General features: G+C 45.7%; 1 protein-coding gene across 10 annotated transcripts in view; it reads right to left on the reverse strand.

Annotated features, from left to right (window-relative positions):
* LOC126267309 (kalirin) overlaps positions 1-13605 on the reverse strand; it is a 2010890-nt gene that overhangs the window by 160551 nt on the left and 1836734 nt on the right. For all 10 annotated transcript variants that reach the window (XM_049972405.1, XM_049972404.1, XM_049972401.1 and 7 more), the window contains one exon: positions 2747-2825. In XM_049972405.1, coding sequence (XP_049828362.1) covers positions 2747-2825 — 79 coding nt within the window. The remainder of the gene's footprint in view (positions 1-2746; positions 2826-13605) is intronic.

A 13605-nucleotide genomic window follows, 5' to 3' on the forward strand; every position in this document is an offset into this window, starting at 1 on the left:
CCACGTCTACGTACGCTGCAACTGGGTTCCCACGTATTAGACTGAAACATTTTAGAACTGTGCTGCTAAAAGCAGGTAATCCAATACAAAGTGACTCAGTATCGTATTTTGTACTGCAAGGGGAGGGAAATGTTCGGCTGAACTGCATTCAACATGTTACGGGGCAAAATGCTAGTTTGCTATTGCATATTTTTTTACTTTAGTCATCTGACGACGAAAGCTTTATTCGAAACTGGCAACAGGAAGCAACAATACAGGATTCAAATTGTTCATCAATTTAGGAACCGGTATCGTTTTCACAACTTATTTGACAGTTTTCTTGTTTTGGAAGGTCTGGAAGAGAGTCCTGCCATTGTCGTTGGCCAGGTTTACAACCACGAAAGTTTTCATAATGGAAGCTTGGTAAAGGAAGTTCTCGTGCAGCTTGCTGTGTTAAAGTTGTACAAAATGTCAGACCAAAAATTTCCTCCACTATTTTTCGCAAGGAGAGCAACTGACTGCAACAGAATGCAGGAACCCACACAGCAGACAACAATGCTTTACTGGTGATTAATATTAAGAAGTTGAGAAACGTTTGTATCGTGGCCGGCAGACCTGGTGCAGAACTCTGCAGCGGGCTGTGTGTTGTTTTGAAACTTCTTGGGCGAATAAAACTATGTTTGGAACCTAGACAAGAATACAGAAGTGTGCCTTTCTCTGGTAACGTTCTCAGTATGTGAGCTACGCGATTATGCTTCATACGAGGTATGAATGCTTCATCACACTCCTAGCCCCTGAACTCCAGGTATCTTGGTGGACTACCACTCGCGGGGGAAGAGGGTAGTATGGAGAAGGGTTTCCGGAATATTATTTCACTCTGAATAGCACTGCACCTTCCTGAGAAATTAAAGCTGATTTCAGAATCGCGCATCAAAATAAAAATGCAAATGGCTGCAAGCACTATGGGACTTAACAACTGAGGTCATCAGTCCCCTGGACTTAGAACTACTTAAACCTAACTAACCTAAGACACCACACACATCCATGCCCGAGGCAGGATTTGAACCTGCTACCGTAGCAGCAGAGCGGTTCCGGATTGAAGCAACTAGAACCGCTCGGCAACAGTGGCCGGCAATCGCGCATCCAGGCCGAATTCTTGTCTTTGAGTATGCGGCTAAACGTTCCTCACAGGGGTAACAGTGCAAAGTGTACGAGTGAACTTCTGGAGAGACGCGCTAGCAAACTGAAACTTGCATCAAACGGTGGGTGTGCCTGAATAGCTCACTTCCTACGAGCTTTGTCGCTTAAAAGCAACCATTCGGTTTCTAAGTTCCAGTTCAGGAAGAAGTTTCGATTTGTCATGAAGCAATACATTTGACACGATCGCAGACAGTTACGACACATACATTTCAACACGTATTGTGAAATGTTTAATGTGTGAATGTACAACGTGTCTACATTCCTCCTCTTCTGCCTCATTTAGTGAAAAGTCATTCACTCTTAATCAACTATAAGAAGCAAAATAGCAAAATAACGGGTATGAACGATTCCTGCTATTTTCTTGTGGCACGCAATTAAATTAAATTTGTAATGTCCACGTTACAGTGACAGCGTACCACAGAAGAAGAATTTCACATTGCACAGGTTGTCACTTCATTGTTTCTAGAAAAATGTGCTTCATTTTCACATACAAATCTCACACAAGAGTTAAATTTGAAAACAGAAAACATGAATTCTTCTAATAAATGAAATCTGTGGCTTAGACTTTCTTAATAAGATATGTCTCTACCTAACCAAAATCTCGGCAATCGTGAAATATTCGGAAAAAGCAGTGACATATTTGTGACAACCGGTATCACGAGATCGAGCGATTCTCAGTGGCTACCGTATACCATCACCCGATTGGTTACGACGACGACCGGCAACGAATTGCCGCACAACGGAAGAGCCGCTGACTCTTTTGCCGTACGGCTTCACAGCTTGAAGCTGTAATATCTTCAAAATTCAGTCACTTGCAGCACCTGGAGTGCAACTGTTCGTGCGCTTAATGGAGCACTATGGTTACTCTGTCTTACGATTATTCGCCTTTCTCAATCATTTAGATTTGAAAGACAGATTCTATACACTCCCTCTCAGATCATCTTATAACATCCCCAACCGTAATTTTGCGCATATTCAGAAAACTAGCCAAGTCTCTGCGACTGCGTCCGTTCGCACGGTGAAACATGACAAGATGTCGCTGATCTCGTTTCGTGTTAATTCCCCTGTACCCCCTTTGTGACCTTGTAGAATACGCGACAGGGCTAATAAGAGCACGCTAGCAGACAGGGAGGAACATACTCTGTAATAACGCATTGACGCAAGTGAACTCAAGCGAAATTCTTACGTGACCGAATATTAAAGATTCTTTCCTTTACGACCCTTCCAAGTTGATTATTTAAAAAAAACTATTTATTGACATTTGACAGTGATCTGATACGCTTTGTTATTGAACAGCCAACTCTCTAATGATCCAGAGCAGTGCTCAGTGCGTTCGAAAGATAATTACTTAACTGATTACTCAACTTATTCGGTTAGGCTTTGTTATTAATATTAGCGACTGGCTTTGTGGACGAAATACCACGAAGAAAGTAGCTGTAACGGCTGTAACCTACTAGGTGCAACAACGCAACACATCGAGGACGTATTGGAGGAGAGGAGAGGAGAGGGAGAGGGAGAGGAAGAGGGAGAGGGAGAGGAGAGAAGAGAGAAGAGAAGCAGTACTCACCCACTGAAGACCCTCCGCTTGTTGACGGGCGAGTTGGTGGTTGCAGGGCCGACGCTGCTGCCGTCGCTCGTACCCGGCTCTGCAACACAAGGCAAACACACTGCGTCAGTGATCGCGGTAGAGTGCCATGGTCAAAGCGTAATATAATACGAAAAACCGCGATAGCTAACCACTGCCGACGTGGATCACAACCATCTTCCTATACAATGTGAAAAGGTACCCCAGTGGTGTATGTGAAGTCGAGACGAACAATTTGATGTAGGGCATTTTTGGTCCCTCTAGCCGGGAAAGAACCTCAAACAGGCCTATAAAAGCCACTTAATCTAGTGTATGCACGCCGCGAGAAATTTTGTCCAAAATTTTCCTTGAATATTAAAACTCTAACAATGTAATATTGATGAAAGTTGTGAAAATTTTACCTCGAAACATTGTGAAGTTCAACAGTATAAAATTGACAGTTAAATCGTTTTGTTCCTGTCGACTTCTAACTACGCAACTATTGCGCTTATAAGGGTTAAGCTCACTTCGAATTGTACACGAAATTAGATTTTCATAACGCTGACAAAAGTCTTTGTTCTTTCATTAGCCTGACATGAAATTTGAAAAAATGGTTCAAATGGCTCTGAGCACTATGGGACTTAACATCTGAGGTCATCAGTCCCCTAGACTCAGAACTACTTGACCCTAACTAACCTAAGGACATCACACATTCATGCCCGAGGCAGGATTCGAATCTACGACCGTAGCAGCAGCGCTGTTCCAGACTGTAGCGCCTAGAAGCGCTCGGCTACTCCGGTCATCTTAAATTAATAATGTTACCGAAATAGCTGACTAACCCGGTGCTCGAAAAGGATATTGAAGACCTTCCGCGGTGCGCATGCGTTGTAGTTTGCGTGGCTCCTGTAGGCCAATTTGACGTTTCTCGCCTGGACAGAGGGCAGGTGTCCTTTATCAAATTGTTCGTCTTGACCTCCGTTACAGCACTGTGGTACACTGTTAACAATCATCGGTTACAATCTGTACAACAGGCGAGCAGGTATCGTCGTTTACTTATCTCGCGAAACAATAATACACAGACTACTACAGAATTCTTTTCAGTTGATATCACGGACTACTAATCCCCCAGGGTACACCTCAAATCTGTCTGCTTAGCTGTTGATAGTCACATCAACCTGTCTCGCAGCAGGTCGTGAGTTTGTGGTGTGGATCAAAAACTATGGAAGACATGTGTATTGGCTACATGGTCACTTATCACAACCATTTCTTACCGTTATACTCCGGAAAAAAAATCTTCGAAAAATTTTGCAATTTCTGACATATACACAGGAATGAGGCACCAGTGCAGTTTTCGAAATTGGAGAATGTAAGACATCTTTTTCTCCCGTAAGGCATAAACAAACGAATTAAAATCCATGTACAGATAAACCGCTACAGGTTGAGCATAGTTCGAGTAGATTCGTTCATCCTTCGCCGAAGTCCTCAGACATTCATTCCATCGGCGCAGTTGAATGGGAAGGCGACCGGAGTTAGCTGTTGTGGTGTAATCAGCGTCAAAAATGTAGGTTTCTCATGTCATGCTCTGTTGTTGTTTGCAGCAAAAAGGCGGGCCTACACTGCTAAGATTAAATGTAATTCCTATTAGCCTTACATTGTACGACAAAGGTAAAACGTCAGCTACGATTGGCGCAACTGGAATTAACTACAAACTTCCAGCATGTGCAAAAGGGGCTTAGGGAAACTGATTGAAGTGTAAGTTCTTAATCATTTTTCAGTGAAAAACTTCTGTGGAAACAGTTAAAAGCCGACAGGTTTGATACAACTACGAAGAGTGGCACGAGAAACCCACTTGGCAACGTCTGCACTGCAACAGCCGATTCCGGCAGTCACTCCATTCAATTTAAGCTTATTTCTCGTATACCTGTGGGGAAAATTTCAACATCAACTGTGGGGAAAATTTCAACACCAACACTAACAACCGTTATATCACTGGGCTCGTTTATTAAACACCTTTCGAATGTCGTTAAAAATACGTCGTCCGTCCTGATTTTATTCCTATCGTAAAGCGGCGTCAGCGCAGTGACTACGGTGGCAGTTTGAACCAACGACTGTGAATAACAGATGCGCATCCGACCAGTCAGCGTAGACGTACGACCATAGTGTCTCAACGTCATTGCGTCACAAATCAGAATGTAGAACCATCTCCATACCACGTGTCCGGGACAGGATCCAGAATATTTTTAATAAGAGAAAAGTTTGGGTGAAGTTTGTCCCGCACACCTTGACTCCAGAACAAAAACGACGACCCTTAGACGCCAGCCCAAACTTAACTGAAATGCAAGACGCTCAATATTCTTTTCGGGAAAAAACGACCACTATTAACGAGACTTGCTGTTATCAATGCGGACCTACTACAAAACGGCTACGTAGCGTAATTCAAATGAAAAGTCAACTCTTTGACAACATGACTGACGCTCAAACTAACGTGACTCACGAGTTGAACAACACCTCTAAGAAGGACTTTTCTGACAGTTTCCAATGGTTGTATCAACATTCTGCGCATTGTACTCGAGTGATGGGAGACTTTGTAGAACATGTGAAGCAGTAAAACCCACAATATTAAAGTTAAAGTTATTAGCTGATAGGCAATGAAGAGTGCAAATTTTCAGAAGAGAATAATCCCATCCAGGATCAGTTACGAGATTTTTTTAAAGGGAGGATAGGATATCAAACCGGCTAGAGAGGCTCCACAGGACATTTTAATTTCCACTGTCCTGAATATAGGTTTGATGGCTTCCATTATAGAGCAGGATTAGCCAAGCGGGCTAAGGCGCTACTGTCATGGACTGTGCGGCTGGTCCTGGCGGAGGTTCGAGTTCTCCTTCGGGCATGGGTGAGTGTGTTTGTCCTTAGGATAACTTAGATTAAGTAGTGTGTAAGCTTAGGGACTGATGACCTTAGCAGTTAAGTCCCATAACATTTTTGAAAGTTTCTCTATTTTTTGGTAATATAGTCTCGAAACTTTTTGGACTGACCGGATATATATCGTTACATTTAGAACAACAATACTTGCTTCAGTATCTCAGTCGACTCAAGAGTTCAATAGATTAAATATACAACATAATTACACACCCCTCTGCGTACCACCATATGCCGGAAAGGTCGTTTCGATATCTTCAACGATTGACGAAATAAAAGTTGTGTGGTTGTTAGGTGATGCACTTTGTACACACAACAATTTGCAGACCGGTTAATCCACAGTACTGAATTGTTTACGAGCAGTTACGGGTGTCTATGTTTGTAGGAGAACTCATATGTAAGCAATCTTCTGTAAGGCACCACCCGATACACCAGACTTGGATGCACTTCCGTCGGTTACTTGATGGCTGGACAATGAAGCTCACAGGTTCAGTATGTCAAAATAAACAACGGAGCTGTCTTTTGGTCGAATTTGCATTCACTCCCTGTACGCTAGCTAATATTTAAAAGCACCACTTGTGCTCGTGGATCGCGATTCTGGAATAACTTCGCACTTGCACCAACACAGTTTCGTCCAGCTGAGACTTCCGGACGTTTCGCAGGGAGTGCGCGCCGAGTGGTGAGACCTTTAGTGTCTACCGAAGAGTGGCCGCTGACGGACGGCGGCGGGGCAGGTGTAGCCGCCGTGTCAGCTCGGTGCCCCCGCTGACAGATGTGACGGACGAGAGCGCTGACGGCTCACTCCCGGCCTTATGACACGCGGGCAGCTGAGCGCTGTCGGCAGGTGCACAGCTGCGGCGGCTCCCCGGGCCGGCGGCGGCGCGCGACTGCCTGGGAACGGCGCTGTGCGCTCGGCGTCCGGCGGCCCGCGCGTGACTGCCCTACCAAGGGCGGCGACGCGGCCCGCATGCGGAACGCGGCTCAGCACAGCACAGCTCAGCCGCTGGGGAAGCCCTCCCAGATGCAACCCGCCCACCACTAGCAACACTTCCGCAATGGCGGCGCCTCTCTCGTGCCCCGCCGGAGAGAAGTTCCATAGCGCTATCGGCGGAAATTCCTAGTCACACCGAGTTATCGTCACAGCAGACAAGTTCGTTGCCATGAAACGTTCACACATTGCCGTTTTTTTGCCATGCATACAACGTGACTCTTCATTTCTTCTTATTAATTCGAGCCAACATAGATATATCTTTGAACATGAACACAAATACGTGGAAAAGGAGGACGGGGAAGAGTCTGCCTCACCAGAACACACTGAAGCGACTGGAGTCACGGGATAGTGACATGCACATAGACAGCTGGCGGTAGTATAGCCTACGTACACAATATGATCAAAAGTATCCGGACCCCTGGCTAAAAATGACTTACATTTTCGTGTCGCCCTCCACCAGTAATGCCGGAATTCAGTATGGTGTACCGAGCGAGGTGGCGCAGTGGTTAGACACTGGGCTCGCATTCGGGAGGACGACTGTTCAATCCCGCGTCCGGCCATCCTGATTTAGGTGTTCTGTTCAAATGGTTCAAATGGCTCTGAGCACTATGCGACTTAACTTATGAGGTCATCAGTCGCCTAGAACTTAGAACTACTTAAACCTAACTAACCTAAGCACGATGATGATGTTCGGTTTGGTGGGGCACTGAACTGCGCAGTCATCAGCGCCCGTACAGATTCACAATCTGTACACAGTCCAATCTAGCCACTTTCACGAATGATGACGGAATGATGAGGACAACACAAACACCCAGTCCCAGGCAAAGAGAATCTCCAACCCGGCCGGGAATCTAATCCAGGACCCCGTGATTCAGAGGTAGCAACGCTAGCCACTAGACCACGAGCTGCGGATATGAATCTCGATTTCAGTTGGTAAAAGCTGATGGTAGGCTCCGAGGGTGGCACAGGCTCCACTGATCCATGGACCCAATTCGTCAACAAGGCACTGAGCAAGCTGATGATGCCTCCGTATTGGTGTGGGCTGTGTTTACATCGAATTGACAGGGTCCCCTGGTCCAATTGATCCGATCATTGAGTGGAATAGTGTGCTACCTGGAGACCAATTTCAGCCATTAACGGACTTCATGTTCCCAAACAAAGATGGAATTTTATGGATGGCAATGTGCCATGTCACCGGACCACAATTGTTAGCGACTGCTTTGAAGAACATTCTGGACACTCCGAGCGATCGCACATTTATGGGACATAATCGAGAAGTCAGCTCATGCACAAAATCCTGCACCGGTAACACTTGCGCAATTATGGACGGCTGAAGAGGCAGCGGGGCTCAGTATTTCTTGCAGGGGCTTCCAATGACTTGCTGACTACGCGCCACGTCGAGCTTCTGCATTACGCAGGGCAAAAGGAGGTCCGACACGATATTAGGAGGTATCCCGTGACTTTTGTTACATCGACGTATTTCTGCTTATTAACTTGAGCCAACAAAGATTTGTCTCTGAATATAAAAACAAAGACATGGAAAAGAGGACGGGGAAGAATTTTCCTCACCGGAACAACGTGATGAGCTAAAACGTTATGACCATCTTCTTAATGGTATGTTGGTCCACCTACGGAACGCAATACACCAGCGGTTCTACATGCCGTGCATTCAACAAGTCCTTGATAGGTTTGCGGAGGTAAAAAATGGTTCAAATGTCTCTGAGCACTATGGGACTCAACTGCTGTGGTCATTAGTCCCCTAGAACTTAGAACTACTTGAACCTAACTAACCTAAGGACATCACACACATCCATGCCCGAGGCAGGATTTGAACCTGCGACCGTAGCAGTCGCACGGTTCCGGACTGCGCGCCTAGAACCGCGAGACCACCGCGGCCGGCTTGCGGAGGTATGTGGCACGAGATATGTACTTGCAGGTACCACAGTTCCCATAAGTTACGGGCCAGTGATGTGTCCCACTGGATTCAGATCAGGCGAATTTAGTGGCCAAGACGTCAACGTGGTACCACTATTATACTTCTAAAACCACTGTAGCACGGTTCTGGCCTCCTCACACGCTGGAAGAACACGCCGTTATCGGTGAAGACATCAAGCACGAAGGGATGCGGGTGGTCTCCGATAACGTTCACATATACAACTATCAAGGTGGCTCACAGGAGCCCAGGTGAATGCCCCCACAGCATAGTACTGCCCCCACCGATCTGTGCCTGTGGCGCGGTGTATGTTTTGAGCAGAAATTCGTCGGAATGACGGCGTATCCGAGCAAGGCCATCAATATAGCGTATCAAGAAACGTGATTATCCGATTAGGCAACTAGTTTCCACTCGTCCACGGCCCAGTCTCTATCATCCCCCATCCCTGCAGTCGTAACTGACGACTGTCATTGGGTCAACAATAGAACAAGTAGAGATCAGCTGTTGTGCAGGACTATGTTCAACAATGTGCGCTGAACGGTGTGCTCCGAGACATCTATGCCTGCACCAGCACTCTACTGTGTCGTCGACCTGCCAAAGATGGCAGCCTATCCTCCATAGCAGGGCGGGCAAGCTTCTGACCACATTCTCGCCTACTCGTGGCTTCACCTCCTTCAAACACTTTGCAGAGATGCTCACAACAGCAGTACGCCGATAGCCATTCAGTTTCGCCCTTTCAGAGATGCTCACTCCCAGGTGGCTTAACCACCATTCCCATAACTGTCTGTCCTTCGTGAATGTCGCTCATGTCAATGAGTTTTCCCATTTGCGGCCAGCATTGTCTGTAGAATGATTCTCCATTCGTCTCTGCAGCACTTACTTGCTTTCCTTATCGTGTCACGTGCGACGTTGAATCTAGTTGTGGACAAAGCTCATAATGTTTTGGCTCATCAGTGTCTAGATGGTCCGCCTTGTTAGCTGTGCCGTCAGTGCGGTGGGTTTTTAACCGAAGAGGCCCAAATTCGAATCGCAGCTAGGATGGTGACTTACTCCATTTGGGGACTGAGTGTTGTGTTTTCCTTACGTTCATACCACGGTAACTGACATTCCACTATTGAGATGGCTGTATGGGCACGTCCAGAAAGCCAATAAAATTTTTAAAAAAGTCAGTGTCTGGATGGACATACAGAGGTGGCAAAGCACAGAGGTGGTATAAGGTGCCTGTTGATGATGACCAGTCCGTTCATAAACGCTCCATGCTAATGTCGTACAGATTGTCACTATTAATTACATGTTACTGCACAGTCCTCTTCTGATACTAATAGAAATTACAACGTGAATCACCACTTCTGAGAACGGTAGCTTCGGTACAGAAGGTAAAGCGGCTGTGTCGAAACATGTGATGAACAATCCTTATGATCTAGAATGTAACATTTACGGAATTTCAATGAGCTTAGGACTCTACCTCTACATATATACTCCGCTAGCCTCCAAGCGGTGTATGGCGGAGGGCAAAATTCGCACCAAAGTCATATTTCTCCCCTTCTGTTCCACTCGCGGATCGCTCGAGGGGAAAACGACTGTCTGAACGCCTCAGTACGAGCTCTAATTTTCCTTATCTTTGAATGAAGATCACTGCGTGATTTGAAAGTTGGTGGTAATAATATATGCTCTACATCCTCGGGTAAGATCGGATCTCGGAATTTAGTGAGCAGCCCCTTCCGTTTACCCCGCCGTCTATTTGCAAGTGTGTCCCAGTTCAAACTTTCTATGAGATTTGTAACGCCGTCGTGATGACTAAATGTACCAGTCACGAATCTTGACGCTCTTCTTTGGACCTTCTCAATCTCTTGAATCAGACCCAACCGGTAAGGGTCCCATACAGATGAACAATACTCTAAGACTGGACGAACTAACGTATTGTAAGCTATTTCCTTTGCTGAAGGACTGCATCGCTTCAGGATTCTACCAATATTTGCTACCGGCCGGTACCCACGTCGTCATAGTCCGTATCAAATAGCTTTGAGAAAAGACCTCGAACGAATTCAGAGAAGCGATGCTAGTTTCGGCGAACCCTGTTGGGTAAATTTATAGCGCTGTATCCGAAGAAAATTGTGCGCCCGATATTGTACCACTACAGTATATGTCGCGTAGGGATAATGAGAGTAACGTAAGCAGATTAGGACACGTACAAAGGCATACAGTCAGTCAGTTTTCCCTCGCTCAGTATGCGAATCAGGGAAAAAATGGATAATATTAGTACGATGCACATTGCGCCATCTATTACACAGTGGCTCGCGGAGTTTGTATGCACATGTAGAAAGTTTAGAAACACGTCAGAAACAAAACCCGTTCTTCATGTATTTCTTTTTGCCGCCTCTCCCACCCACAGAAAGCGTTATTGTTATTCTAGAAAGCCTCTAAAAATTAAAGGACAAAGGTAACTGGCACCTGTTATCAATGCAAAATTATCAGCATGTACCGCATAGGAGCAAAATTGATTTTCGGACTTAATAGCGCCTTTCTTTAGATGTCTTATCGTGAGAGCGCAACTCGAAAATTTTGACCAATACATGACGAACGAACCGAGGATGCGAAAGACCACTGCGCAATACTCCGGGGAAGTTTCAGTGAACTTCCGTCTTCTCACAGAACTGTGCGATACGGAGAAGCGAGTAGGGACGCAGGATGCGCGATACGGAGGACGCGTCCTTCGGCGTTGTCCGGGGTCTACGGCACCGCATCGTTGCAGTGCGCGTGTACCGAGGTTGATCACTTCTCCAGTACGAGATGGAGCATGCCCAGGTTACTGGAAGACCTCGTGACGTGGCGCGGTATGTAAGCAGCAGCTGTCAACCATACGAAAAAGTCAACCGCCGACTCCATTAAAGGTATGGCACGCGGTTGCTAACTGACGAAGTACACAAAGACTTTTATATCCTGACGGCTAGTAAGAGCATCAGAGGAAACTGCAGTACTTCTCAGACGTTGAAGTGCCACCGTCATGAGTACCGGTGGCAAGTGACGCACGGGCAAGAAGCTGTCTGGAATCTCTGCATCATCCAGCAACGTAGATGTCGGAATCATGTCCGACCTGCAAAGCAGAATATGTAGCAATCTGAGAAGCACCTGACAGCATTTCAGGATGGTGAGCAAGGCCAAAGTGGCCACAGAATCGTACACAAGCTGTTCCCAATGAGACTTGCAGTGAACGGAGGAATTTTGTGAATGGATCGTAGAACGGTAAATATTAATTTACTTTTAGTAATAATGCTTTCTGTAACACCGTGTCGGTTGTCGCCGCCATAAAGGAATCAGAAGACTTGCTGAGAATGGCATATTCATTCGGACCTCTCACATCTGTGGCTGTTGCAGAAGGTTCAGTTATGGAGCGGACTAATTCACTTCATGATTGACTGTTTATGCCCAAAGTCGTCACTAGCGCAACTGAGGCTTGTAGAATACGGTAATGAAGTGCAGTTGAAGATTAGAAGCCCTAAATTCGATGACAAATCACAGGTGGTCTGACACCAAGCACGAGCTCAGAAAAGGCCAACTGTAAGGGCTGTACGGCGTGTGGGCAGATTCTATTCGGGTCTGAATACAGGTGTGTTTGGCATCCATGTAAGAAGTGGGCTTAGCACAAGCCATATGTGTAGTGAACATTTTGCCCACACTGTATATTGCACAAATACAAGTAAGCTGTGATGTAGCTGTTTATCACGTTGCCTCCTATCAGTATTGAGGAGCGCTGAAAACGCTGCGTGAATGTTATGGTAGTCCCTACCAACTACGTGACAATAAGCATGAGGCTGGTGATTCAACGTACGGATTCTCGCGAAATAAAACGCGTCTCTGTTGCGCAAGACTATGACAACTATCATCACTCGTGAAGTTCCTTTCATTTGAGAAACTATGGGGCGCGCTATAGGATTAGAGTTAGAGCATGTGCCAGACTGGTTGTGTACATTTAAACAACTAGCGCTAAGCACTTTACTCTCTTAACTTATGCCTCGTCGATATCAATTTCATCAGCGCGAGCCACATTTGAATCAGAAATGAAGAGTTTGTCAACATATCCGTGGGGCGGGGTAGATTTAGCTCTACATACTGCGCTCCTGTTGATATGTCATAACGCTCATAACGAACAAGAATTCACACTACAGAGTGCGAAAATTCCTTAGCAAACTTAAGTCTGAAGATCGATCGGCGATTGAATTCTGTCCTTTTCGATTACTTATCTTTAGGGTTTGGATGGTAGGAGACGAGGTACTGGCAGAATTGAAGCTTTGAGCGGGTCATGAGTCGTGCTTGGGTAGCTCAGTTGGTAGGGCACTTGCACGCAATGCAAAAGTTCCGAGTTCGATTCTCGGTCCGGCACACAGTTTTAATCTGCCAGGAAGTTTCAAGACTACCGTTAACTGTTTTATTTTTCGTCCATTAGAAGGACGCATGGTACTTTTTGCCGTTGTCTTTGTTACGATCGCCCTTCACGAGAATTTAATAGAAACATTTCCCGCCGTTCAAGAAATAGTGCACAAAGAATTTATAAAAAAAGGCGCAGAACGGAAAAAGTACAATAACTTTTTGTGGACTAATTCCTACTACCGAATAGGTGAGCACTCAACGCAAGAACTTGGTGCTTGTTGCAAGGGTGTTGTTTTTCTCCTGTTGTAGAGAAAAATGTCACGTAACTGCGTCGTACAGATGAGCAGCGACTGTTCCTGCAGTGCAGTGCTGTATTTTTGTTACGGGTGAGTATGGAAATGAAAGGAATTAAGTGGGTGAAACCCAGTGCATGCATACACAGTCAGTTCCACAAGAAAGTGTACGCCGTTATCTGTATGAAATAAAAGACACTACTACAAATATATGCTTACACGAAAATACATGTTATTACTAATTGCACAATTACCTAATAGTTAATCAAATCGCCGCCATTATCGATTAAAGCTTGGCACCTTAGCCCCCTATCCGGTAAACCATCCACGTTTCTAACCTCTAAATACCGTTTGACCC

This window comes from Schistocerca gregaria, chromosome 4 (assembly GCF_023897955.1).
Source record: "Schistocerca gregaria isolate iqSchGreg1 chromosome 4, iqSchGreg1.2, whole genome shotgun sequence".
In the NCBI taxonomy this organism is placed as follows: Eukaryota; Metazoa; Arthropoda; class Insecta; order Orthoptera; family Acrididae; genus Schistocerca; species Schistocerca gregaria.